The sequence below is a fragment of the Myodes glareolus genome, chromosome 7 (genome assembly GCF_982192425.1).
Source record: "Myodes glareolus chromosome 7, mMyoGla1.1, whole genome shotgun sequence".
NCBI lineage: Eukaryota > Metazoa > Chordata > Mammalia > Rodentia > Cricetidae > Myodes > Myodes glareolus.
This window is the reverse complement of record NC_142032.1, coordinates 1603530-1627665: the sequence shown is the minus strand read 5'-3', so window position 1 is coordinate 1627665 and position 24136 is coordinate 1603530. Positions and strand designations below refer to the sequence as shown.

General features: G+C 41.8%; 1 protein-coding gene across 3 annotated transcripts in view; it reads right to left on the bottom strand.

The window, feature by feature from the left end:
• Rab11fip2 (RAB11 family interacting protein 2) overlaps positions 1-23417 on the bottom strand; it is a 34890-nt gene extending 11473 nt beyond the window's left edge. The window contains exons 1-4 of one of the 3 annotated variants that reach the window (XM_048423215.3): positions 22436-23417; positions 16966-17408; positions 15688-16156; positions 11419-11460 (exon numbers count right to left, since the gene is read on the bottom strand). In XM_048423215.3, coding sequence (XP_048279172.3) covers positions 11419-11460; positions 15688-16156; positions 16966-17408; positions 22436-22788 — 1307 coding nt within the window. In that variant the 5' untranslated portion in view covers positions 22789-23417. Of the gene's footprint in view, positions 1-11418; positions 11461-15395; positions 15563-15687; positions 16157-16965; positions 17409-22435 lie in introns of those variants that run through there. The other 2 variants (XM_048423218.3, XM_048423216.3) reach the window with 2 other exon arrangements.
• Between the last annotated feature and the right edge of the window lie 719 nt (positions 23418-24136).

Below are 24136 nucleotides of genomic sequence, written 5' to 3'. Positions count from 1 at the left end.
AACTAACTACCCCTTCGCCTTTTCCATTAACTGTCTCCTGGGTACCCGAAGGGAAGCATAAGACCCATAAATCCACCCTCCTTGGAACTCAGCCTAGATCACATCTCCTTGCTGCTCACGTGTGCTACCTTTCTGATCACGGGAACACGGTCAAACCTCTGTTCACCCCATCTGAGCCAATCTAGCCAAGCCTCTGTTGGCAATGGTATCTCATATGCAAGTCTAACCTCATGATTTAACTATCAAAAACTCTGGCCTGAATATTCTGCTTGAATAATGACAAATTCTTAAGTCAAATTTTCAATCCCACCACATTTTACTCAGCTATCTTTCCAGTCAGGATGGTCAGCTGAGTAAATCAATAGTAAGTCAATACAATATCTGTCAACAAGACAGCAATCCCAAAGGAATGGAGAAGACCCTTTTGTAAATAACAAAAGTTACTTATATTCATTTCTGAGAGGACACTAGTAGATTGTTTTCAACTCTTTTTAAAATGAGGAGAAATCTTCTGGCTTTATAGCTATGTCCTGTTCGGTTTTTGTCATCTTAACACAAGCTAGAGTCCTCTGAGAACAGGAAACCTCTACTGAGAAAATGCCCTATCATACCATCCTGTAGGGCACCTTCTTAATTAACAATCATCTTGGGGAGCCTGCTCACTGTATGTGGTGCTGCCTTCTGGGCAGGTGGCCCTGGGGTACATAAGAAGGCAGGTTGAACAAGCCACAGGGAGCAAGTCAGTAAGCAGCAAACTTCCATGGCTTCTTCATCATTTCCTGCCTTCAGGTTCCTGCTTTGAATTGCTGCCCAGCTTTCCCTTCATGAAAGACTATAGCTGTGAACTAATAACCCCTTCCTCCCTAAAATGCTTTTGGTTATGGTCTCTATCACAGCAACAGAAAAGCAAACCAAGAAAGACTGCTAATAAGAATTAAAATAAGTTTCAAATTAATGGACTTTCAAAAAAAAATAACTGTTGGCTTACGGACACACAACCTGCACCACTGTAGCTATTTGACCACAACACAAATTGACAACCCCCACCTGGGTAAATTCTAAAAGTTATTCCTGGGCTTCTTATTTCATGTTCCAGAGTGGTTTCAGACTAAAGGAGTTAGTTCTAAAAAACTGTTAACAGTCCTCTTCCCAAAGCACAGGAAAGTTTTAACTGAAGTAGCCAATGAGATTCTCTAGTAAACACTTTTCCATTATAATTATGTCTGTTACACGGGCAAATAAAGCTGAGCAGACAAGATGAAACAGCATCTTTCTTTCTTCCTTCCTTTCTTTCTTTTTAGGACTAAGTCAAATTAACGATGGAACAGCTCTGCATGCTCTCTCCTGGGACTGGGCACACCAAACACTCCAGCGACAAAACAGAGCTAATGCACAAGTGTCTGTGGGGATTAACAGCAATTTGCTTATTAATATTCTCGTGAGATATCTTTTAGGAGATCTCAGAGGCAGGACAATTAAAAACTGCGGTCAGTAACACCGAAGGTCACGGACAGCAGCTTTTCTATGGCGAATACTGGTGCTACTGGAGAACGAACAGAACACAAGCACCCGAAGATGCCTGCAAAAGAAAGGCAGGCTTCAATCAAGTTCATCAACTAATTATCTTCTCCTGCTGAAGAAAAGTACTAGGAATTATTTTATGTCTTTAAAACAACAGTTCACTGGCCCTGTTCATAAGCCCTGTGGAGGCCAAACCCCACTCCTTTAAAGCTAAGCCTCTCAAATGTTTTTTCTCTTAAGTACCCTTAATACACAAGAAGAATAAATCCAGCAACACTCACACAAACTTCCCTGGTGTGTCAAGATGAACTTGAAAATTTCAGGCATCTTACTCCATAATTTCTATCATACCTCTCTTGAAGACGCTTCTGTCATTGAGGAAACCTTGGCCTGCCAGTGCTAGTGCCACATATCTATCCACCACCACTAGTGGCCATGGGAGGGCAAGTTGTCTCTTTTGTTCAGAAGCACAACAGGGAATTCGGATGGAGTAATGAAAGCGAAGCACCAACAGCCCCTCACTGGACAGGTACACATCTCCATCTGCCTAAGGAACCAAAGCTATCTGCTCTTTTAGGGAGGTCTGAAGACAATCTGAACTCATGAGGAGAGGGAGGGGCATTCTACCATGCTCTCCACTCTTGGCCAAGACACAGATTTGCTGGCTGTGACTGAGACAAGTCCTATCTGAAGAAAAGCTGTGGTCCCCTGGTTCCCAGGAGGGCTTCAGGTGTTCAAGAGCAGCAGGCAGGGAGGGTGCCTGCCCATAGCACTTAAGACTCTGCCATCTCTGCAAAGTCTTCAAGAAGGGCTGTCCACAGCAGTGAATTCTTAGGCCCTCTTCCTTGGTGACAAAACCACAGGCTCCTCTGCTAACTTTGCAGGAACAAAGCTGTAGAGCAACAGAGTTCCTCATGCTAAGCTCCCAGGCTGAGAAGTCCAGCTCTAAGGCACACACAGTGACGGAGTTTGCCTCAGCAGGATTGTAGAACTCCATGTCTGCCCGAAAATACAGGGTTTTGTGTAAACAAAACAAAACAAAGCAAAACAACAACAAAAAAACTCTTTGCCTCTACAGATATATGGATAATTTCACTAGAAATTATACATTATTCTACTCCACTCAGATTTTCCTATATGTTTCTTCATTTAGAAAACAGTTAAAACATGGTTCCCATGAACTCAAAGACTGCAGCTATCACCAATGCTGACATCTGAAGTTTCTCATACTATAGAAACTTTCCCACTGCTGGGCTCCTTCAGGTTTTACGATGAAAACTTCTCTGTCACACACTTGGGTTTGTTTTTCCAGAATCTATTACTGCATCTGAAATGTAGCCTCACTGGCACTTTTGAGGTCCTGTGTTTCTTCCTACTCAAGTCCAGGTAGCAATTTCCTGAGTCTTCCTAACTATGATCTAGAAACCTTACTCCTGTGCAGAAGAATGCTCACTCTCTAGAGAACTAGGTGCTAAAATCAAACCACAACACACCAAGTTCCCAATAAGCCAGGCCCGTGCCACCACCACCTCCAACCGCTGACACTTCAGACACACTGGGTCCCTGAGAGCCGTGAAAGTTTCTCCCTTTCCCCAGCTCTTTCCATTCACCTAAGCTTTGAGACGGTTCGTTCCCTGCCCATTGTCCCCAGGCTAACTAACTCTGCTCATCCACACTTCTGCACCTTCGGTTAGTGTTTTGACACAGGGTCTTGCTATGCAGCCGCACTGGCCTTGAACTCACGACCCTCCTGCTGTCTCCTGAATGCTGGGATGACACGGGGACAGCCCTGGGCTCATCTCGCCTGCCTACAGTTTTCATTTCCAGTAACACTTCCCAACGGCACCATGCACTAGGGCAATACCACATTCTGAATCTCCCTGCCTATAGCATTACCTTTGTCTCTCAGCAGCAATGGAGTATCTGCATGAGGAGAGAGAAGCACCAAAACCAAGTAAGGGCAATCGTACTCCTTCATCCAGTGTGACAACAAGCACTTTCTTTTGGAACCCTGGTAGTCTAAAGGAATATTTTAATAGTCCCAAGAAAATAATATTTTAAGATCCTACTGATTCCTGTAAAATGACAATATAAGCATATTTAACATTCAAATTCTCATTTTATAAGTTTTCTATTCAATGACAAATGCTTATTATTTCTAAAACTACAACTATAACAGAATATTAAAAAAAATACAGTCACCACTACATTGGTCAGATGAAGGAATTTTGAGTCCCAAAACCCTGTGAGCAATGGGAGGGGGCACACTGGTGCTTCCATGAATTTCTTAAAGCAGGGCTCTTCTCAAAAGGAACTCTGAAATGTTTCAAATTCTCAATAAATGTCCTTTATCCTTCTTATTATGACACCTGGAGCTGCCTTCTTTAATAAACTCTAATAATTCTTTCAAGTGGAGTACACATTATACCTGGAGTATCTCCATCTAATCTAGTTAGCACAGTCGGTATGTGTTCTGTGGATGCTGTGTTGTGAGATCATGGCCAGAGTGCCCATTTCAAGTTATGTGTCCAGCACTGCCTTCAGCACTCTGTGTCCCGTGTTAATCTCTTCCCCATCAGGTTACCTTATTTCACAGTGAAAGGTTAACATACAAGGCCCCACAGCTTCCCACCAAAGATGTAAACCCAAACCTGACCTATAATTCTGAACTTATACTATCCCATAGTACCTTCAAAATGTTCTATTTTCATAGTACATTGTGAAATCCTTTGCTGAAGAGTCAAATATAACCCTGAATCAAAATGTAAATCACATTCAGTGTGATTTTAATTTCTCATAGCTTTAGATAATTCATTTCTTTGAAGATAAAAATGATATGAAGACCATATTTATATGTCTCTCATAAACAAAATACATGACTGGCTGGACACCCACTTTCTATACCAAGCTCCCTAACAAAGCGTCCATCGCGTATAAGTTGACCTGTTGCACCAATAAGTGAAGTGTTGACAGTCTGCAGTAGCAAACATACTTCCTCAGGAACGTACCAGGCAAAGAATGACAGACATGGAATATGGCTCCCTAACTCTAGCTAGAAAAAAAATTGTGAGATTGCTCAGCTTTTAATGAAAAACTAATAATTTAATAGTATAAAATCACTACTTAGAAATTATTTCTGTTAAACTTATCAAATAGCCTCTTTTCCCGTTTGATATACTCATTTAGTTGTTTTTGAGACAGGGCCTCAATATGTAGCTAAGGATGGCCTTGAACTAATGATCTCTGTGCCTCAGCATCTTGAGTGCTGGAATAACAGGTGTGTAGCACCACACACGGCTGTCTGAACACTTTCTATATGATCTTCATTACTGCTTACTAAAGTGGATGGTTCTATCAACTCATTTCCATATTCAACTGTCAAGGGCAAGGCCAGAAACATCTGCCTTGAGAAAACCGTTCCCAAGTTTTCAGCACACTGAATTCCCTTACTCTCCCTTTTCATAGTTAGCTTCCTGTTCTTTTATAGGATATACTCTATTCTGTCGGTAACAGGTTGTTTCTTTCATGACCTTCCCAGTAGTTGGGGTACTAGGACCCTGAACATGCAAATCATACCCTCAAACCTCCACCCCTAACCTTAGTGAAGATTTACACATGCTTGTGAAACCATACAGAAAATCAGGAGATACAAATTTTAAGAAAACCAGGCATGTTCAAGCAACAGTTATTTAAATGGTATTAGTTCCTTCATCAGAAAGAGTTCCAAATGTAAAATAAGTATATAAACACATTAAGACATCATTCAACACCTAACAAATATTTAACTATCTATTCATAGTAATATAATATTATACTCAATATAATTCAAAGAAGAACAATTCATCTTTAAATAGTAGGTTCAAAGACAGCTATATCATATGTTCAGATACTACTGTTTCTTGAAACAGAGTAAATGAATACAGTAACAATTTTTGGTCTATTTTATACATCACCATTAGATATTTAGACAACCTGGCTACAGTAGTTACTACCATAAATACATAATGCATAAATACATTGCTTGCATTTCAAAAGGTAAAGCCTTATCATCAATAAAATGCAAACAGTATCAGGTGCTGGGATCACAGAGCCCAGCTGGAAATGTCCCAGGAACAGAGAGCAGAGGCCTGGCGAGGAGGCTGGGCGGGGTGTGCATAAAAATAAATGAGGGCTTTGGTGTAGGAAGCCACGCTATTTTCACAATGACAGACTCATGGAAGTTTAGAAGGGCAAGATTTGGAAAAGCCAAAACCAGTGGAGAGAAATGTGCATAGTCACTATAACGATAAGATGAAGACACTTTAAATGCACAAATCTTTAAAGTTACTGAAATTTGCATTCTTGTGTTCAAAGAAGCCAAAGATTACTCAAGTGTTGGAAAACAGACTTGCAAGAGCTGTTAATGTTTTCATACTAGCTTGCTAGTTTTAATTCAAATCAAAACACACAGTTCCTATTCTTGGGGGAAAAAAGACAAAGAAACACCACCTCATGAAAAAGAAAAAAAACTAAAACCTCAAACCTCTCCATCAAGACTATCACCCTAAGTATAATTCAGAAACCATATACCTTACTCTGTTGTATGAAACAAAACAGTTTCAAAAAATGTTGTATCTTGTCAAATTGAAGACACATCATGGCCTGTGGAGTCAGTTCAGTGGTGAAGGACTTGCCATGCAAGCATGAGGACCTGAGTTCTGGTCCCCAGCACATTCACAACAGACGGGTACAGTCCCAGAATGTGCATGCACCTGTAACACCACTAGGAAGGCAGGCATGGATCTCTGGGGCTTGCTGGCAAGCCAGACTAGCCAAATTAGTGAGCTCTAGGTTCAGTGAGAGACCCTGACACAAAAAGTATGGTGGAAAGAGATTGAGGAAGATACCCAGTGCTTAGGTTTGGCACAACACACACACACACACACACACAGAGGCACGCACGCATGCACACATGCTCACATGCACACTCGTGCACATACACATCATATCATGACCTTTGGCATCCACACTGGCTGGGACGCATCCGTACACGGGTTCCTTTTCTCCTCTTAACAATCCTTTGGCATTGTCTCAATCAAAGGCAGGAGAATGCACAAAAGTGTTTTTCGAGAGGGATCCCCTTCTTCACCCAAAGCAGTTCAATGCTTTCTAATGATTTCTAACCAGCAATCCCCAGTCTCAGGCATCCCCTTGCTATTGTTTCCCCACAGGCACTCCATGTTAGCTCTGGGCTAAGGCATTAACTTCATCATACACAACCCACCTTAAAGTGCTCTGGAAGCCTGAGCACATTCAGTTAGTACAGGTGACATAGCAGTGAGCCTCCTTCAGCAGGAGCAAGAAACAGGGCTCACATCTCAAACACAGCACGAAGCAGAGAAAGTGAAGAAAGAGTAAGGCAAGACCATACGCTTTCAAGTCCGCCCCCCCCCCCCCCGTTACATACTTCCTCCTCTAAGGCCTCACCTAACGTCTCCAAACAATGTCACCAACTGAAGACCAAGAGTTCAAGTTTCTTAGCTAATGGGATACATTCTCATTTAAACCACCACACTCTCTCATATGGAAAATATTGAAAAGAAATAATAGAAGTATTATTTGATATCAGAGTTGGAATTCAGAAACATACTCATCTTGATGGCCTATAGGAGCCATACTGAGACAGGTCACGCAATATCAGAAACCCATCAGATTTTAACCTTTGCAGGCATGCCCGAGCTTTTGACATTGGGACATGAGGTCATCTACAAAGGCCATGCTCAAAACCTTTTTGGTTTTGTGTCAGGTCACACTCTCTCAGCCTATATGGCCTGCAGCTACTAATTAGACACACCTACCAGAACCCAACATGCTTGTAACAAAATGCTTGCCTGGGAGTTTCCAAAATCAAAACTCAGACACTATATCAAAGTTACATGGAAATAATCAGACCAAGTATTTGCAACTGGTGACAGCAACTCTCAGACCTGAAGGAAGAAGAGAGTTGAGGGAAGGAACCCAGGGTAGGATGTTAAAACCAACAGTCCCCACCGCACTCTCCTCTCAGCCAAAAGTCTGACCATCTTAAAGTCACCAGAGGAGCAAGCTAATCTAGAATAGGCAGTTTTAGACAAGAAGCCACAAATGAAAAGCACACTCAACCAACGATGTTTAAAACAATTGAAAAATATACAATGTATGCCCTTCTGAAGGATTTCCCTCTAACTACAGTAAAGATCATCAACCTCCATCTAGCAAGCACTTCTGCTTCCTGGATTGAAAAGAAATACTTCTCTCAAACATTACCTTCACCTAAAAAGCTTATGTACTGATTTATGAAAACCAGCATGCTGGGGTCACTGGAATGCAATGGTAACACTCTGCTGTTGGAAAGCTCCAGAGGATGCACAGGCTCTTTCTGCACTCGGTCATATCATAACGACCAGCTCTCTAACTATCGGACTCACCACGTGCTATCCTGTGTCCAGTGCCTAAGAGCTCGTTAATTACCTAAACTATATCTCCATAGGTCTTGTTAATTACCCGTCTCCTGTCTCAGAGGACCTTGTTAATAACTTGTACAGTCTCTCTAAAGAGGTCCTAACAACACATTAAAATTAAAGATGCTTTTCTTTTAGCACCTGTCAAGTGCTGTAAATTGAGAAATTTTCACATCAGTTTATTAGCCTACAGTAGTTTTTGTGGGGGTTTGTGGCGTGTTTGCTTCCTTTTCTCTCACACATATTCTCTCTGTATCTTAATCTCTCAATTTAAAAAATAAAGGAAAACTTAGCAAAGTTTGTCTTTTTTGTTACATATCTTTTTTGTTTTCATTTTTAAAGACCATAAATATCAATTGGCATTAGAGAGTTCGCAAAAAGATGGCATGGATGGTATCTGCAAATTAACCCAATGGGAGATGCGCCAATTAATGAGACCCATTATAATGAGTATTAGGATGACAAAGGGTAGAAAAGTTTCAAGTCCTCTCTGGGGAGTCACACATAAGTTCCAGTCAGTGTTGTGGGAACTAATCACACCCATGCCTCTCACTCCCAGTCACTATTACATGGGAAATCCTGTAAATCCCTGGCCACTAATGGATTAAGAGATCTAAAAAATAATCATCCAAAGTTGTCATTCTCAGTCTCATCAACGAGACTGCAGGTTTTCAGACACAGAAAGGATGTACAGACTAGTAGGCAAGCCATCTTCAGACAAACATGAACAGTAAGTCCTTATGCAGAGTAAGGTTTACAATGCTAAGGAATGCTAAATTCACACACATGCATGCCGTGCACACACACACGCACACACACACACACACACACACACACACACACACAGATGTCCATAAAAGACATTGGAAAAAAAAAGATGTAACAACTATGAATAATATCTTTTCTTCAAGATCACTTGGGTTTTTTCAAATAAAAAAGTAACCTTATAATAACAGTCTATTTAAATAGGCATGTTACAGCTTCCTGATAATGGCTACGTGCAACAGTTTACGGTGATTCTTGGTTTATGGAAGTTAGGCACACTTAAACATACATCTGAGTTACTTATTTTTTGTAGATCCTAAGAATGATGTGACCCAATCACAAACAGGAAATGACCCGTTAATGGCGGAAGGAATAGAGAGCTACCTGATCACAAAAGGAAAAGGTTCCTGTCAAGTAAAATTGCAAGATATTCGTGATAAAAACGTCTTCACCTTAGATACTATTTCTATACTTTCCTAAAAAACACTTGGTCTGAGCTCATTGGCTAGGAAGGCTAGGAAGGTTCTTTGATGATCAGATATACGTGAACTACATGATCGAATAGAACGAAAATTTTCAGAAATAAAATTTAAAGTTCACTACCAAGTTATCGTACAGCAACTGAGCAAGGGCTTCATGGAGATCAGAGTTGCAATGAGGCAGAAAGAAAGGAACGCAGGCAAACCTACATTTCCAGGACAAACACAGAATGCCTTGCATTACTTCTTGCTCTCTGACTTCATTAGCTCTTCACATGTAGCAGGATTTTACTACTTGTGTTTTTAAAGGCTCAAGATATCATCCTGGTGGCATAGGTCCATAATCTCAGTCACTCTGGACACTGAGGCAGAAGTGTCACAATTGCAAGGTCAGCGTGGCCTGTGGTAAGCTCAAGGCCACCCTGCCCAACTTAATGAGGCCCTGTCTCAAAGGAAAAAGTAAAAAGAGGGCTGAGGAGAACCCGTGGGGGAGTACCAGTGGTGGTTTCTGTTGTTGTTTGTATGTTTGCTTGTTAAGTAAGACAGGAAGTAACTGTCTGCATGGAATTAAAGAATTCCAGTAACGAGGCAGAGGCCTGACATTTTTCAGACCTCCTTAGGGAAGCACACATCATCTCCTCAATTGACAACGCATGCTTTTTGAGTCACTGACCACAACTGATGCCAGGTTTCACCTGTACCCTGACACACATTTCATCCCACGTACCCGTAAACACCAGACACAGGCCAGCCTTTTCAGATCAGGTTCCTCTTACCTATTCCAACACACAGAATCTCCTATTTGTCTGAGGATCTGTTCTAGCCAGGCTGTCTTCCCTGCTGTGCTCTCTATCTTAGGTAGGGTCCATTCAAATCTGAGTTTATCAGCCCCATGCCTGTCTCCCAGCTGTCCAAACTGAATATGTATGACTAGAGGGATACAATTTAGTTCAGCAAGTTTAAAACCTGACTGGCCATCAGTGAGAAGTTCTTAAAACACCGATTTTCCTTTAAGGCACACTGATGAAAAGATTCATACTTCATGTGAAGGAAGTACAACAAACCACAGTTTATAAACGAAATGAAACAGGAGCCAGGGCTGATTAGCACTGGCCCACGTGAGTGGAGGCCAGGGTTGGGGGCTGTATCAAATAATAAAAACCCAGAGACAGAATATTGGGGTTTAACCCAAAAACCAGAAAAGCAAAGCAGCCAAGCCACTAGAGAAGTCTTCCCTCTACTAAGGCTGGGCAACCACAGACTAAGCAGGCACAGCCTCTCTCTCCTCCAAATTTATATTCCCTCTATTGCTGGGCTGAAAGGCATATGCCTCCCTAGTATTGAAAATAAAGGTGTGAGGCACCACCACCTGGATTTGCTTCTGCATTGATCTTGTGTAGCCCAGGGTGGCCTTGAACGCATAGAGATCCATCTGACTGTCTCCCAAATCCTGAAATTAAAGGTGTGTGCCACCACTGCCTGATCTCTAGTGGCTTAGTTTTGCCCTTCTGATCTTTATGCAAACTTTATTTATTAATACATAAATAAACTATCACCACCACTGTCATGATGCTCAAGAGACTACCCTAAGACCCAGACACATGCATCTGATGGCAATTCTAACTCCTCTACAAATCAGAACAAATCCAAATGAGGGAAACACCAGGATTCTACTCCGGAAAGCATGAGTTATTAGCATTGTAAATGGTTTTTGACTCCCCTCCTGCCTGAGTCCAGGGAAGAAAATGGCATATGGCTTACAGCATTTTGGGGGTAGAGGCAGAGAAGCCGTTAAGGAAAGAGCTTCCGGAGATGTGTAGGGAGAGAAGTAAAAAGAAAAGTTGGGTAGTGAGAAAAGGCTAAAAAAATAATAAGCATTAACATTTAGAAAGTGTTTGGAGCTGCTGTTTGGACCCACACTTTTTCAGCATTTCTGACCTGAGCTTTCTCAAGCAGAATGGAAGGCACCTTGACCCACGGCTCACTTGGAAAGACAAATACCAGTAAGTGTGACTACATGGGAGCATCTTATCACTCAGTTCTGAGAGCATCTGTCTTTCAGAGTCCAGCTGGTTGCTTCAGATCTCGACCCTTCAGGGATCCAGTGAGTACCGATGTCAGCACCCTATGTCTGGAAAAGGTCAGGAGATAAAGTGCAGTGTGGTTGTGCATACCTGTAATTCCAACAACGGAGAGGTGTTTGAGGCCAGCATGGACTGCAGAGTGAAGGCATGAAGTTGAGAAAACAAAAAGGCCAGAGAATAAATACTGGTTCTACAGGGCATAAGACACATATTCAACACATTCGTTCTAGCACCAAACATGCACACAAAGATGCGGATGGTTGACATTCACAGAGACAGTCAATGAGGCAGAGGCGACCACAAATCCCTGGTCTAGGCGAGGACGAGACAATGGGGCAAGCAGAAGCTGCAGAGAAGGGCGCTGATGTGTGGTACAGCTCTCACATCACCTCTGGAAAGAGCCACAACAGTCACATGCTCGACTGCAGAAAACACAACAAACTGATGGCTCAGGAAGCGCTCAGGTGTAATCTCAGTGCTTGGAAGGTTTAAGAAGGAGGAGCTCAAATGCAGCCCATCCTGTAATACACAATGAGACTCGGTCTGAAAAGTAACATTGATTGGGTGAACACATCTGCTCACTTCTACTTTTCAGGTCATTTGTGATCTGGTTTAAAAACCAATTATGTATCCATAGATGTCCCTTGCTTGGGCCCTGTCCTGCAGAGGTCTCAGGCTCCAGCCTACTTCCTCAGCTGTCACTCCCTTAAACCTGCTCCTGTGGAGTTCGCTGCCTCAGGCCAGCTCCAGCAGAGGTAAGGATGGGACCTGTGGAGCTCTCGCCAAAGGGACAAATGCTAGCACGTGACAGCATACTATGATGGGTGGCCCCCACCACTCCATATGTGCCTCACTGATTTCTGAAGGGAAATAAAGGTGGCACTACAAGAAGGAAGAAGTCTGGTTTCAGAGAAACTGTGTAGGGGATGAGAGACCCCACTCTCCTCTCTAAAAACGTCCCTGCCGAAACCATTGAGATCTGGAGTTACTAGGATAATCTAGCCTTACCTTCGCACATAGACACTAGAAATGTTTGCTCATGCCATAAATCTTAATTAGTGTAAAACTCAGCTTGTTAAATTAGTCCTGGGGACTTAACCCAAAACCTTGCACACACTAGGCAAGAACCCTTACCATTGAGCTACATCTTTGATCATTTATTTAAACTTTTCAATTAAGAAATAAGATCTCATTAAGTTGCTCAGGCTGCCTCAACCTCCTGAGTGCTAGGCTAACAGGTGTATGCTGACACACCTGCTTACTCTCTTAGATTTTAAAGAGTATTTATGTAAAAAAAAATGTGCACATTGACCTTCTTGGATCCATTTTCAGTCTATGAGGAAGATTTGCACAGCTCACACTGGGCTGGAGCAGGAGACTGACAGACAAGAACCATTTCTAGAGCCTGATTTGCTACCATGTGTATGTCCAAAGTTTCTAATGTGGACTGCCTACTAAGCAGCACACTGGAGATTATGGTCAAAGAGATGAATGAAATGCAGGCCCTGCCCTTAATTCATCACGGCAGTGGGAGGGAAAAGTGAGTTCCCTCAGAAGACTGCAGCAGAAAACGCCGAGTCTGGAAGCCACTATTCCTCTCCAGCAGTGTGGGAAAGGCTTCCGGGAAACAGAGCAAGGTACCAGGAAGAACATTCCAAGAGTGAACATCAGTGAGGAACCCTGCACTCTGCAGAGTCAGCACAGCAGGCAGTCTGGCTAATTTCCTCATCAGATTTTTCACAAGGCTATAGGAACAATCTCAAGATGCAAAATGAAATGTATTTTGTGGTTTCCGATGTGTTTTTTTTTTCCTGAAGCAGATGTTACATACACAAAAACTAAAACCTTTAACTTCTAAAAATTATGTTCTTAGTTACTGAAGATGGAGAGACATAAAGAAAATTCTTCAGTTCTAGTCCATGCTTAATCACTTAGAGGCCACTGACATGGTTCCCATGATCCCGCAATCCTAGGCATGTCAGTTCACACGCCAGTTTCATGACAATGTACTATGCTTTGAATTGACTCAGTAGTCTCAAAACCATGGGTCTCAAAAGTCCAGGAGATCTCTAAGTAAGTTTTACTTAACATACTGGAAAAATAATTCTTAACATATGATCAGTGTAGCATCAAAAGCCCTGGTCTGGAGACTGCTTGATCCAGCTGAGGGATGATACCGGAGGAGAGGAATTCTGGACACGCTGCTGGCGATATCCTCTCAGATTCCACCCACGCTAAAACTGCTGGCTGTAAACTCGGAACTGCAGCCTTTTTCTTCGTCCATTTATATCCAACTGTTTTGTACGTTAACTGGAGCCACCCATTAATTACAAGTGTAATTAATTTACCAGAAAGATGGCTCTGATACAGAAAGAGATTTTCAGGAACGTATGTTCTGTCCTCATACCTATAGCCTCATAAACACAAAGAAAAACATCTTAAATTGCTTTAAAAGTCTATTATATACTTGTAATCATAGAATTTAGAATACAGTCCTAATTTTGATAAAAGTAGTATTAATGATAAAATAGAACAGAATGAAGCTGAAATCTACTGAAAGCCATCTTCACTATTAAAGCCCATGGCAGCCCAAGGCATTAAAGAGTTGAAAAGGCTTATTTTTCATATGATAGCATAATTTTAAAATGTTGTTTTCTAATAGTTCCCCTTTTGTTGCTTTTCACTGACTCTAAAATTACCTAGATTAGCCAATCTCTAAGTTACCTTCAGCAATTGTATTCAACAAATTCCTGTAAAAAAAATAAAACGTTCAGAAACAGGTGAGGCACACTATCTACGCCTGTATTTACGATCTGATGAAATATGAAGGAGACTACATTAAGTATCAGTATGTTACAACAGCACATCAACACTGTGAACTCTTCAATGGACCATTGATACCACAAAATAAAAATTTGTTTCTCTGAATTATCGTCTATAAACATAGAGAATGAATGTTTTTTTCCCTAAAACCACAACAAATCCCCATCTAATAAAAAGAAAACAAATCAACAACAACAACAAAAAAATGAGCACTTCCCTCCGGAAACTTTAGGAGCAAGAGAGGCCCAAGAGCAAGGCCTACCCAAGTGGCTGTGAGGCTTCATCTTCTGTTTATAATGGGACAGAACACAAAGCACTTATCTTAAAGAAAACAATACAGGACAACACATCAAACAAGACAGAGGTCACCTGTCTCTTACCGAAAACTCCTGGGATCTTGCATGCTTTAGAGTTTGGTTTGGGAAGTTTTGGAACAACCACATAGACTTTACATACAAAAAGCCTAAATCTGAAATGCTCCACATCTGAATCACAGTTCGTTCTTAATGAAAGCATTAATACTGATGCCATATTTCTACATAAAACTGGGTCAGGTTTCAATCAAGGATGTTCAGTCTGAACCTATTGGTTCTCTATTTGGTGCCTGGCTTTGTACTATGCACTTATTTATGCATTATTTACTCTTTGCCTCAAAAGATTGATTTATTTACGTTCTTCGCCTCAGAAGATGTAGATGCTGAAATCTAGAGGTCATAGGATTACAAAGCAAGGAATCCCACTCAGGTCTATATATTACACATTACAACTTGAGGAAGAGCTCCCAGTATGTGGCAAACACTCTGCTTCTACTGTGTTCTTCCACAGTTACGTAAGTTTTAAGGTTATCTTCACCTCTGCTTGAGGTTCCTTTACCAGGCCCTCCATCAGTCATGTCTGCAGAACTCCTGACTGCTGTGGAGGAAGCAGCAGTACATATGGAAGAACCAGTCTTCATCGGCTGGTTACATCTATGGCTACTTGTCATCCCAGGGCTCTGCTCACCAGATTCCAGAAAACATTAATGAATAAAAGCTATTTCTGGTCAGCCATTTCATCAGGACAGTTAGCATTTATTACGACAATATTAATACTCCAGCCAGCATTTGCTAAAGAACAGTATGTTGACTGTTACTGGCCCACTAACACTCTCCAGACAGCCCAGGATTTAATCCCTGGAAAGTACCTAAAAACACATTTCTGGATTGAATTCATACCCATGATTTTATTCATTCTCACTGGGTCTCATCAAAAACCAGGCTGCTTTTCTCCGAGAGCTATCTATGGTGGCTTCTGGGCTCCCACAGGTAGGGGCAGTCCAGGGTAAGAGGAAAAAGTCTTTGTCCTTCCAAAGGTAAAGCATTCAATTCTAAGGACACATACAAGCAACAATGTGTAGATCTATGATGAATTGCTAAAAAAAAAAAATAGGTTAAAAAATAAAATGAATATAAAATATTCACGCATTTAAAAGAAATATTTATTACTTTTAAGTACAAGGTTCCCCAGATGGAACGCACTCCTCCTTGGTGAGCTTACCTTGATGATGACATTATAGTTGAAGCCCTGAATTTTGCTGTAAACGGATTGGTTGACTCATAATCAAAATAGTCCTGCCGGTTTTCATTAAACGCACTAGGTGATTTTAAGTCACAGGGGCTATCAGATCCCCCATTGTTTAGCTTCTCAGATCTTCTGCTATCTTTCTTCCCGGTCACTCTTTCAAAGAGGCTCACTTTCTCTCTTTTCTCTCTCTTATTTTCTTTCCTTACTTCAGCTGGTTTTGAAAATAAATTCATGCTGCTGTCCCATGACTCACTGCTTTCTTCAAATGGATTCTTCTTCCTTGGCAGTGTTGCAAATTTTTGGGGTAACGAAGCAGTCACGTTTGTAAATGGGTCACTCTGTCTTCCAAAGGAGGGTTCGCCTTCATCCACAATGCTGCCACGTTGGTTCAATTTAGAAGTATCAAAGCTTAGTGTTCTTCTGTGTGGAGACTTGAGACTCCCTACAAACATTTTTTTTGCCATTAGTAGGTGATGAGTGACATATGCTATTCCACTATCTGACACTTCTGCTGCTTCAAAATGAGAGCAATTAGCTAAAGATATTAACCCTCAAAATAGTCAAAACAATCTTAAAATTAGGTGAGGGATATTATGAAGTAGATGGGTAATACAGTGTATTGTGAGACAATTCGTATATAACTGCTTAGAAACCAACGCATGAGAAAAGTACAAGGTCAACCCAAAGGACCTGCTGTCAATGACCATACTGGCAAGTCTTAAACTTTTCCACCATTAGAATCAAATTTACTTTCCTCGGGATATAGATATTCTTTCTAGGAACACTTAAACAGAATGGAATACATGCTGCATGGTTTCTGTTTTGTTTTATGGTGTGTATGTGGACGTCTGTGGAGGCCATACAGCAACCTTTACTGTCATTCCTCAGGAACTACCCATCCTGTTTCTTGAGACAGGATCTCTCGCTGGTGTGGAATCTGTCAAGAAATCTTGGTTGGCTGGGTAGGGAACCCCGGGGATCCACCTGCTCCACCACTTGGGCACAGGATTACAAGCCTGCACCACCACCTGCCTTGCCTTTTGTATGTGGGTTTTGGAGACTGAACTCAGGTCCCCATGCTTTCAAGGCAAGCGCTTTACCAACCTGCTACAAGCTTTTGAAAAGGAGAAATGACAAGGAAAAAAAAAAAGCCAGGCCATGAGAGAAAATTAGGATTCATTTCATTATCACCTATAACATAAACACAAATACATAAAATACAGGGAGGATAAGGAAATGAGTGCCACTTACCACTTTCTGGAACAACTCCAAAGGAATCTATCTGGCGACTGAGAAGATGTGTTGGACCTACAGCACTGGATTTTAGTTTCTCAGAAGATAAATGGGACCCAGTTAAATCAGACATCGAATGGGCAGATGAGAGCCGCTGAGGACCCAAAAGAAAAGGCTTTTTTGGTTTAGATTTCATCTGTATTTCACTGCTTGGAAATTCAGTACTGGCGTCAGGCATGTGCGTGCTTGGAACGATTGCAGAAGATGTATCAGAAAATGTCCCGTCATTTTTTCTCCCTTTCATCTTATCTTTTAATTTTGCAAAAGGCGATCTTGTCTTATCCTTCATTGATAAGTCAAACATACTTGCTGTCATATTGTTTCTCATAAACTGAATATTGACCTTTATCTCACCCCTGTTTTTGATTCTCTTTCCTTGTTTGGATTCTAATCTAAACCACCTTCAAAAGAAAAGAAAACGTTGGTTGTAACATTAATGGTAATAGCAAACTGTTATATCCAGGCATATTTTTAAGTGACTAACCATCAATCTACACATTGAATAAAAATCAGTCAACCACAATTTTCTAGTTTAACTCACTGTTTAAAAAGAAAACAAATCAAACGAACAAACTGGTCCTAGTTTCTGTAGAGTGACACACACCAAAGGAATGAGTCTTTGGAAAGTACATAAAGCGTTTTAGATAAATTTTCCCCTTAAAATTCAAAAATAATCATCAAAAATTCTTATCAACAATAGCTAATTATGTTTCCATATGGGACAAGTGTTATTAATGGCCTAAGGTTATGTTTAACACTCAAAGACACTAAACCAGGAACTTATAAATTCATCACTCCTAAGTATTTCTGAGCACCATAAAATGACAAATAATGATGACACTTAAATAAAATAATTAACGCCTAGTCCAAACCATGACTTACAGTAAAAGAATTATATAAATAATAGGAATAGTACATAGTGTGCTGATCATTAAAACTCAAAGTACCAGTACTTATATTCATATAAAATGGATCTAACTAAGCCTTTTCCTGAATAAAATATGAAATAGGAATAAAATGTAAGAAGTGATAAACAATAAATCTTGTGAAGTTTTCAAAGAATAAAAAATCAAATAATTCCTGCCAGAAAGCTATTGACTCTGCTAACTAAAAAGGACTTTACAAACAAAGCCAGCCCCAGCTTTCAGGAACATCTTACATCACACAGCCAATTTCCAAGTGAACTATATAAGAAGCAGGGCTTATTTTGGTTTTGTTTACAGTATTTTTATCCACCAGGAATCTTCTAGTTGTTGGTGTCACCAGCGGTCACTTCACAGGGCAAAGAGTCTGAACCTGCACACACTCCCCAGTGTTCACATCATTGAGCCACAGAGTCGGATCCCCTTTCTGAAGACATGCTGGTATTTTAATATAGCTCGAGTAGAGTTCAATGCATTTTACTACAAAGCAACTCTGACCTAATTTTATATTATTTTTTTTCTTGTTGTTTGCCAACAGGATAGCTAAAAGATGGCTGAATTTACTATACCTCAAGTCAAAGACTGGCACACAGACAGGACAGAGAGCCGATAAACAGCCTATATCAGCTTTATGATGGAGCCACGCTTCCTTACTGAATTGGAATAATTCAATCAATTAAGACATATCATACTAATGCCAAAACAAGCTGTTTCTTACAATAGAACAGTTTATGATAGAAGGCACTCCTAAGACCCTGAACTAGGAAAAGGTTATACAGCAATGAACTGTGGAACGGAGGACACCAAACAACACAAGCGTGAGCTCTCAGAACACCTCCAAATGAGGAAAGCTATACACCCCGGAATTAACTTAGGGATTTGGAAAAAAGAGCCATTTTCAATAGACTGAGCAATGCTTCTGATGGGTGATACCCGAAAAATACTCTAAAATCTCAGGCTATGTGAAAAATGAGCAAACGCTCTTTAAAAGAATATACCTCGCCACACACACACAAACATGATTGATAAAAACCCAAGTCAAGGACAATATATCAATGGTCCCCAAAATGGATGGGGGTGAAAGGTGGTCAAAACTCACAAAGATCTGGAAATAAGAGCAAATGAATTATCTACGTTAACACCCTTATCTGGGGATGAAGAAACTGAGGCCAGGAGAATAACAAGCCATTTCCCCAAGTCAGATGGAAGACAATGAGAAAAACATCTAAAGCAGATGAGAAACATCTGCAGAAAATACAAGCTCGTTCTTACTTGATGAAGCGCACGTGTTAATAAGGTTAACCACATGGCTGCCACACGTTACGGAACACTGTATTTAACCAGAAGGGGGGTGGGTGGCGGATTTCTCTCGTCCAAGAGGGTTAGCTCTTTGAGGAAAGTTTGCTTTACACTAAAAATTCACTCTACTTTCTACTTCTAGAACCATCTTCATAAAATCAATAAGATTCAACTCCAAATATGCATGCCTTGCACCATTTTGGTTTTAGTGGGAAATTCTAAACACCTACGCAAGATTTAAAGAATAAAACAATGCACTTGAATCCAAATGTAAATGGTTTTTTTTTCCTTTCTCCCCTTATAGAAACAAAACAACAACAAACAAAACAAAACCCTGCAAAGAACTCTGATAAACACACTGATTTAAAGGGCAGGCCTGACAAGTAACTTTAGCTACTCTGTTTTGAAACTGACCTTAATGAGAACTTCAAGAATCCTGGAACAGTGTTTGTTTTCCCAGGCTTCAAAGGGACAAATGAAGACACAGCACTTGGGAGTTGCTGGATTAATGCCTATTCTTCTCCACCTCTGGAGTGCTGGGTTGAAATGGTATATGGCTTCTGTTCAATTTTCAGTGGGCACAGGTCCATGTCCCAAAACTGCCACACATGTGGGAATGATTCCCAAGCAATCGGAGCTGTGTGGTCAGAAATGGGACAGGACTGGCAATAAGGAGGCCAGAGGCCAGGAGGCAGGTGCAGTGCAATGCAGGCAGGCAGACACAGACACATAGACACACATACACACATGCATGCACGCGTGCGCACGCCCTAAAAATCTACATATATCCAACTCAGACCTAACTCTAAGTACTCTGATAGTATTAATTTTTGAGAGCATTAAGAAAAAAGACACCACCAACTTAGCTTATTTTTTAAAAATCAATGGATATTTCATAATAGCATCAACGAGTTTCCCATTCTATGATTAAACATTGTGCTATTTCCATAAATCTTATGCCAGAACCAGCCCAGACATCTATTAAAAGAAGGCAAATGCAAAAGTTCTCTGCTCAAAGGATTTGACTCAAGCCCTACAACCTTCTTAAAAAATTACATATATATATATATATATATATATAAATTTGAATATATTCAAAGTAGAAAACTAAGTTAAAACAATTTTAAGCACAATACTTTTTGCCTCTCATGGCACAACTGGAAGGTGTAAACACGTGTCTTTTCACTATCAAAAACCAAAGTGTCACACTCAGCAGTTTCATGAGACATCTCAATCAGCTGGTAGCCCTCATCACTCATTCCACTTTTCCAGAAAGCACTTGGGAATATGCTGACAAGATTTAGCAATGTGCAGAATATTAAATACCTTTCTTTTAATACACTGGTGGCTCAAGTCTGTCTCTTACTGTGCCACATGTGCAGCTGGGCTGGAAAAGGAAGCTATTAAATATATTAAAAATCTAGAAATATTACCAATAAAGATGCCTCATCAAATACACAGTTCCCATTTAGTTACCCACACAAAATATTAAGGGCTTAATATCATGTGAAAATCCCTTTGTATGCAGTGACATCACAAGCTCTGTTGAGAGCATTTCAAAGCATCTCCCCTCCAAAAGCTCGCCTTGGTTTTATAGACAGACTACGATATTAGAGATTGTTCATGGTCTACTTTATTGTTAACTGTGGAGCTGCCAAAGATGGAAATAAAACAAGAAATTGTAAAAGGCTATTTCGTTCTCAGGATCTTTGTATACACACTTGGGCCTACTTAAATTTGGAGAATTTACATTTGAGAGGTCTGTCGTATATTATCATTAATATTAAAATTACCGTTTAAAGCATGCCAAGAAATCTGAAGCTGTGGATACTTAAAAGCTCAGAGTCAAAACACTTTACAGAGCTTACACTAAATCACCCTAAACTGACAATTTGGAACAAATTATTTGGTTATTATTCATTTTCATTTTAAATCTGATGAAAAACCTTTCAGAAGAAAGTAAAAGCTACTTGTTAAATATCAAGAAGTTTAAAATCATAAAATACACAACTTAAACTTTTTCTCCTCTCCTCGTTGAATATTTACCTTTTGTTCTTCTTGTATTCCTAGTATTTTACCTTGCATACACTAAGTCTTAGATAAAGACTTGATTCAAACATAACAAAAACAATTCCTATTAAGTGAAGCCTGCTGGCAGGTTTTACGAGGGGGAAAAAAAGATGAGTATTGTTTAAATGTAAGAAATCGACATGAACTTAAAATTACCATTGCTAAAAGGTACTCTGAAGGGTAGATAAACCTACACCAGGACTGGAAGACAATGGGAAAGTGAAGTCCTCTGGTGAGTCCCATCCCCCTCTCCTCTCCTCAAACTTATCTCAGTGAGTCTTCAGACCAGGAAAGCATGTTACCTTAAAGGATGCAGCGAGAGACCCACCTTTCCAAACATGCTAATTGTTGTTTCAACTTAGGACATAGCCTAGTGTTGATTTGTAGTCTGGTTTCTTAAGTCTATCTAACTTAGGCTTGAAAGTTCTGTCTCAAAAGCCATGTTTTCATTGAAGAAGTCATTAAATCACTGCATCGCCAGACTTTAATCACTGTCTCCAATCTTACAGTGGTTAATTTGGTCTAAACACACCAGCCTTGCCGATCTGATTCTTTAGTAAACAATAGCCCTACTATACTGCAGATTCAAAGGGAAAAAAAATGTCAGTGGGTCCAAGACTGAAGGTGTTTGTGCAGACTTCCAAAACTTTTTCCCCCTTTTAATAACTTTCTACTCTATCAAGAAGTACTGAGCCTGAAAACTGGTGGGGCAAAAATAAAGGCCAATTGTTTACAATGATGAAATACAGAGTTCTAACATCAGGAATTTTTATCTCTTAACAGGGCTCAGCAAACATAGACCAAACATGCATAGATTTAATCTTCCGATTTTCTAGTTCATGCTCTAGGCCTCTTATGAAATGAATTTCTTAAAATCCACTGCACTACATCCCATGAAGAGCTGCTTACCTCACACAGAAATGAGAAAAATAACGGATCACTAATAACCCTACTTTAAAAAAAATATTATTTCATAGCAAAGGGTATTTTTCTTCAAAGTCATGCAAATAGAAGTGCTTAAAGCTGAATCTTATTTCAATTCCAAAGACCAACGCCTCAAATATACTATGTTTAAAGAACAAGTACATCCATATATATTTAAGCGCCCAACATTCAAGACAAATTATATAACTTACTCTGTTTTCCTTCTTTGTTTGTCCTCAAAGATGTCATTGAGATTGATTGCCACCTGCCCTAAAAACTTATCCAGTCCCACTAGGGATCTGTGCATCACTATAAGAAAAAGAATGTATTTCTCTGGGTTGCCCTGCATAAGCAACCCAGGCAGCTCAAAGGAGGCCTCCTCCTTCCAGACAGGCTCCAGTGTTTTCTCTGCTACGGATGTAGAGTACTTTTCTTTGCCCAACTGAATTATCGTGTATGTGTCATTGGTGCCACTTTTGCCTTTTGGCTTCAGATCTTTAGCTTGGAGCACTGTGACCTGCACGTGGGTTGGAAACCACTTTTGGGCTTGCTCGGACAACATCATTCTGGGATTTTGTTTTGTCACGTTTTTCGGTTTTGTTGTTTTTGTTTTTTCCTCTGCAGAGTTCAGAAGTGCAGGCAGTGCCCCTCCCGCAGGGAGAGCCCGATTCCCTGATCACTGCATCCTTCAGGGCACTTCAGCAAGCTTAAGGGGAATGGGGGGGCTGCCCCAAGGTCCCCAAGGTCCCTACTGGCTAACGTCAAAATGACCGGCGCGGACGGCCGGGGGACGCCGCCGCTGCGGGGGTCCCTCTCTCCCGCAGAAGCACAGGGGTCCACATCACCTGGCCGCCCGCCCGCCCGCCCGGTCCAGGCCTCCGCGCGCAGCCGGACGCCGCCTCGCGTCGCCACCGTCCCCGGGCCTGCGTCCCGGCGGCCCTGCGGCCCGGCCTCCGCCCCGTGCGGCCCGGCTCCTCCTCCGACCCGGCTGATACGAACCGAACCGTCGGCGGCCCGCGGGGCCTGGCTCCCTCCGCCCACGCAGCCTCGCCTCGGCTCCTCCCACTCTCGAGAGCGGCGGAGGCCTGGGCGAGCGGGGCGGAAGCTGCCGCCGTGTCCTGGATCGGGACGCGGGGGAGACCCCGGCGGCGGCACGGGGCGAGGCCTGGCTCGGGGACCCGCGGCTCCTAGCGCCCGGCGCGCGGCCGCCGCGCCACTTCCGGGTTGGCCGTCTCCTCCATGTTGAGACCGGGCTGCGCGAGGGGCGGGGCCGGGCGGGGTTGGGGGTTAGCGCCGCCCTGGTTGCCGTGACGACGCGGCGGCCGGGTGCGGGACGCGGAGGCTGGGCTGCGCGCCCTAGACCGTGGGCGCTAGGGTGCAGGCCTGGCGGTTGCTGAGCTAGCTCGGGATGTGTCAGCGCGCCCAGGCCGACAGCAGGTTTCTGGGAGGAGGCACTGGGCCCTGCACAACGCCTGCACTTGGGAGAGAAGCTGTTTTCATCTTGGAAGGCAGGACTCTGTCTCGGCTGTGTGCTCTGGGCCTGACCCGGCCCGGCCTGGCCCTGGTAGCCTTAACTAGTGATGCAGCAGATAGCTCTTCTTCAATGACAGATGCATACTTCATCCAGCTAGTCTCCATCCGTCTTGCAGAGGAAATTTTCTACTGACTAAAGGGACCTCCTGAGTACAGACCAAAAGCGGAGGGTCCAACGCTAGCATTGCTTAAGACTAAGTCTAAGCATTGCTTAGACTCTTTGGGGTGGCATCAGAAGATCTGGTTCTGACCCCTATTCCGATCGCCATGATTCTCCTTGAACTATTTAGTCGTTCTCATTCCCTGAGTCCCACTTTTATACACCGATGAAGCAGGTCTCTACCGGGTCTCCAACCTGAGTTGTGAGCATCTTGTCAAAA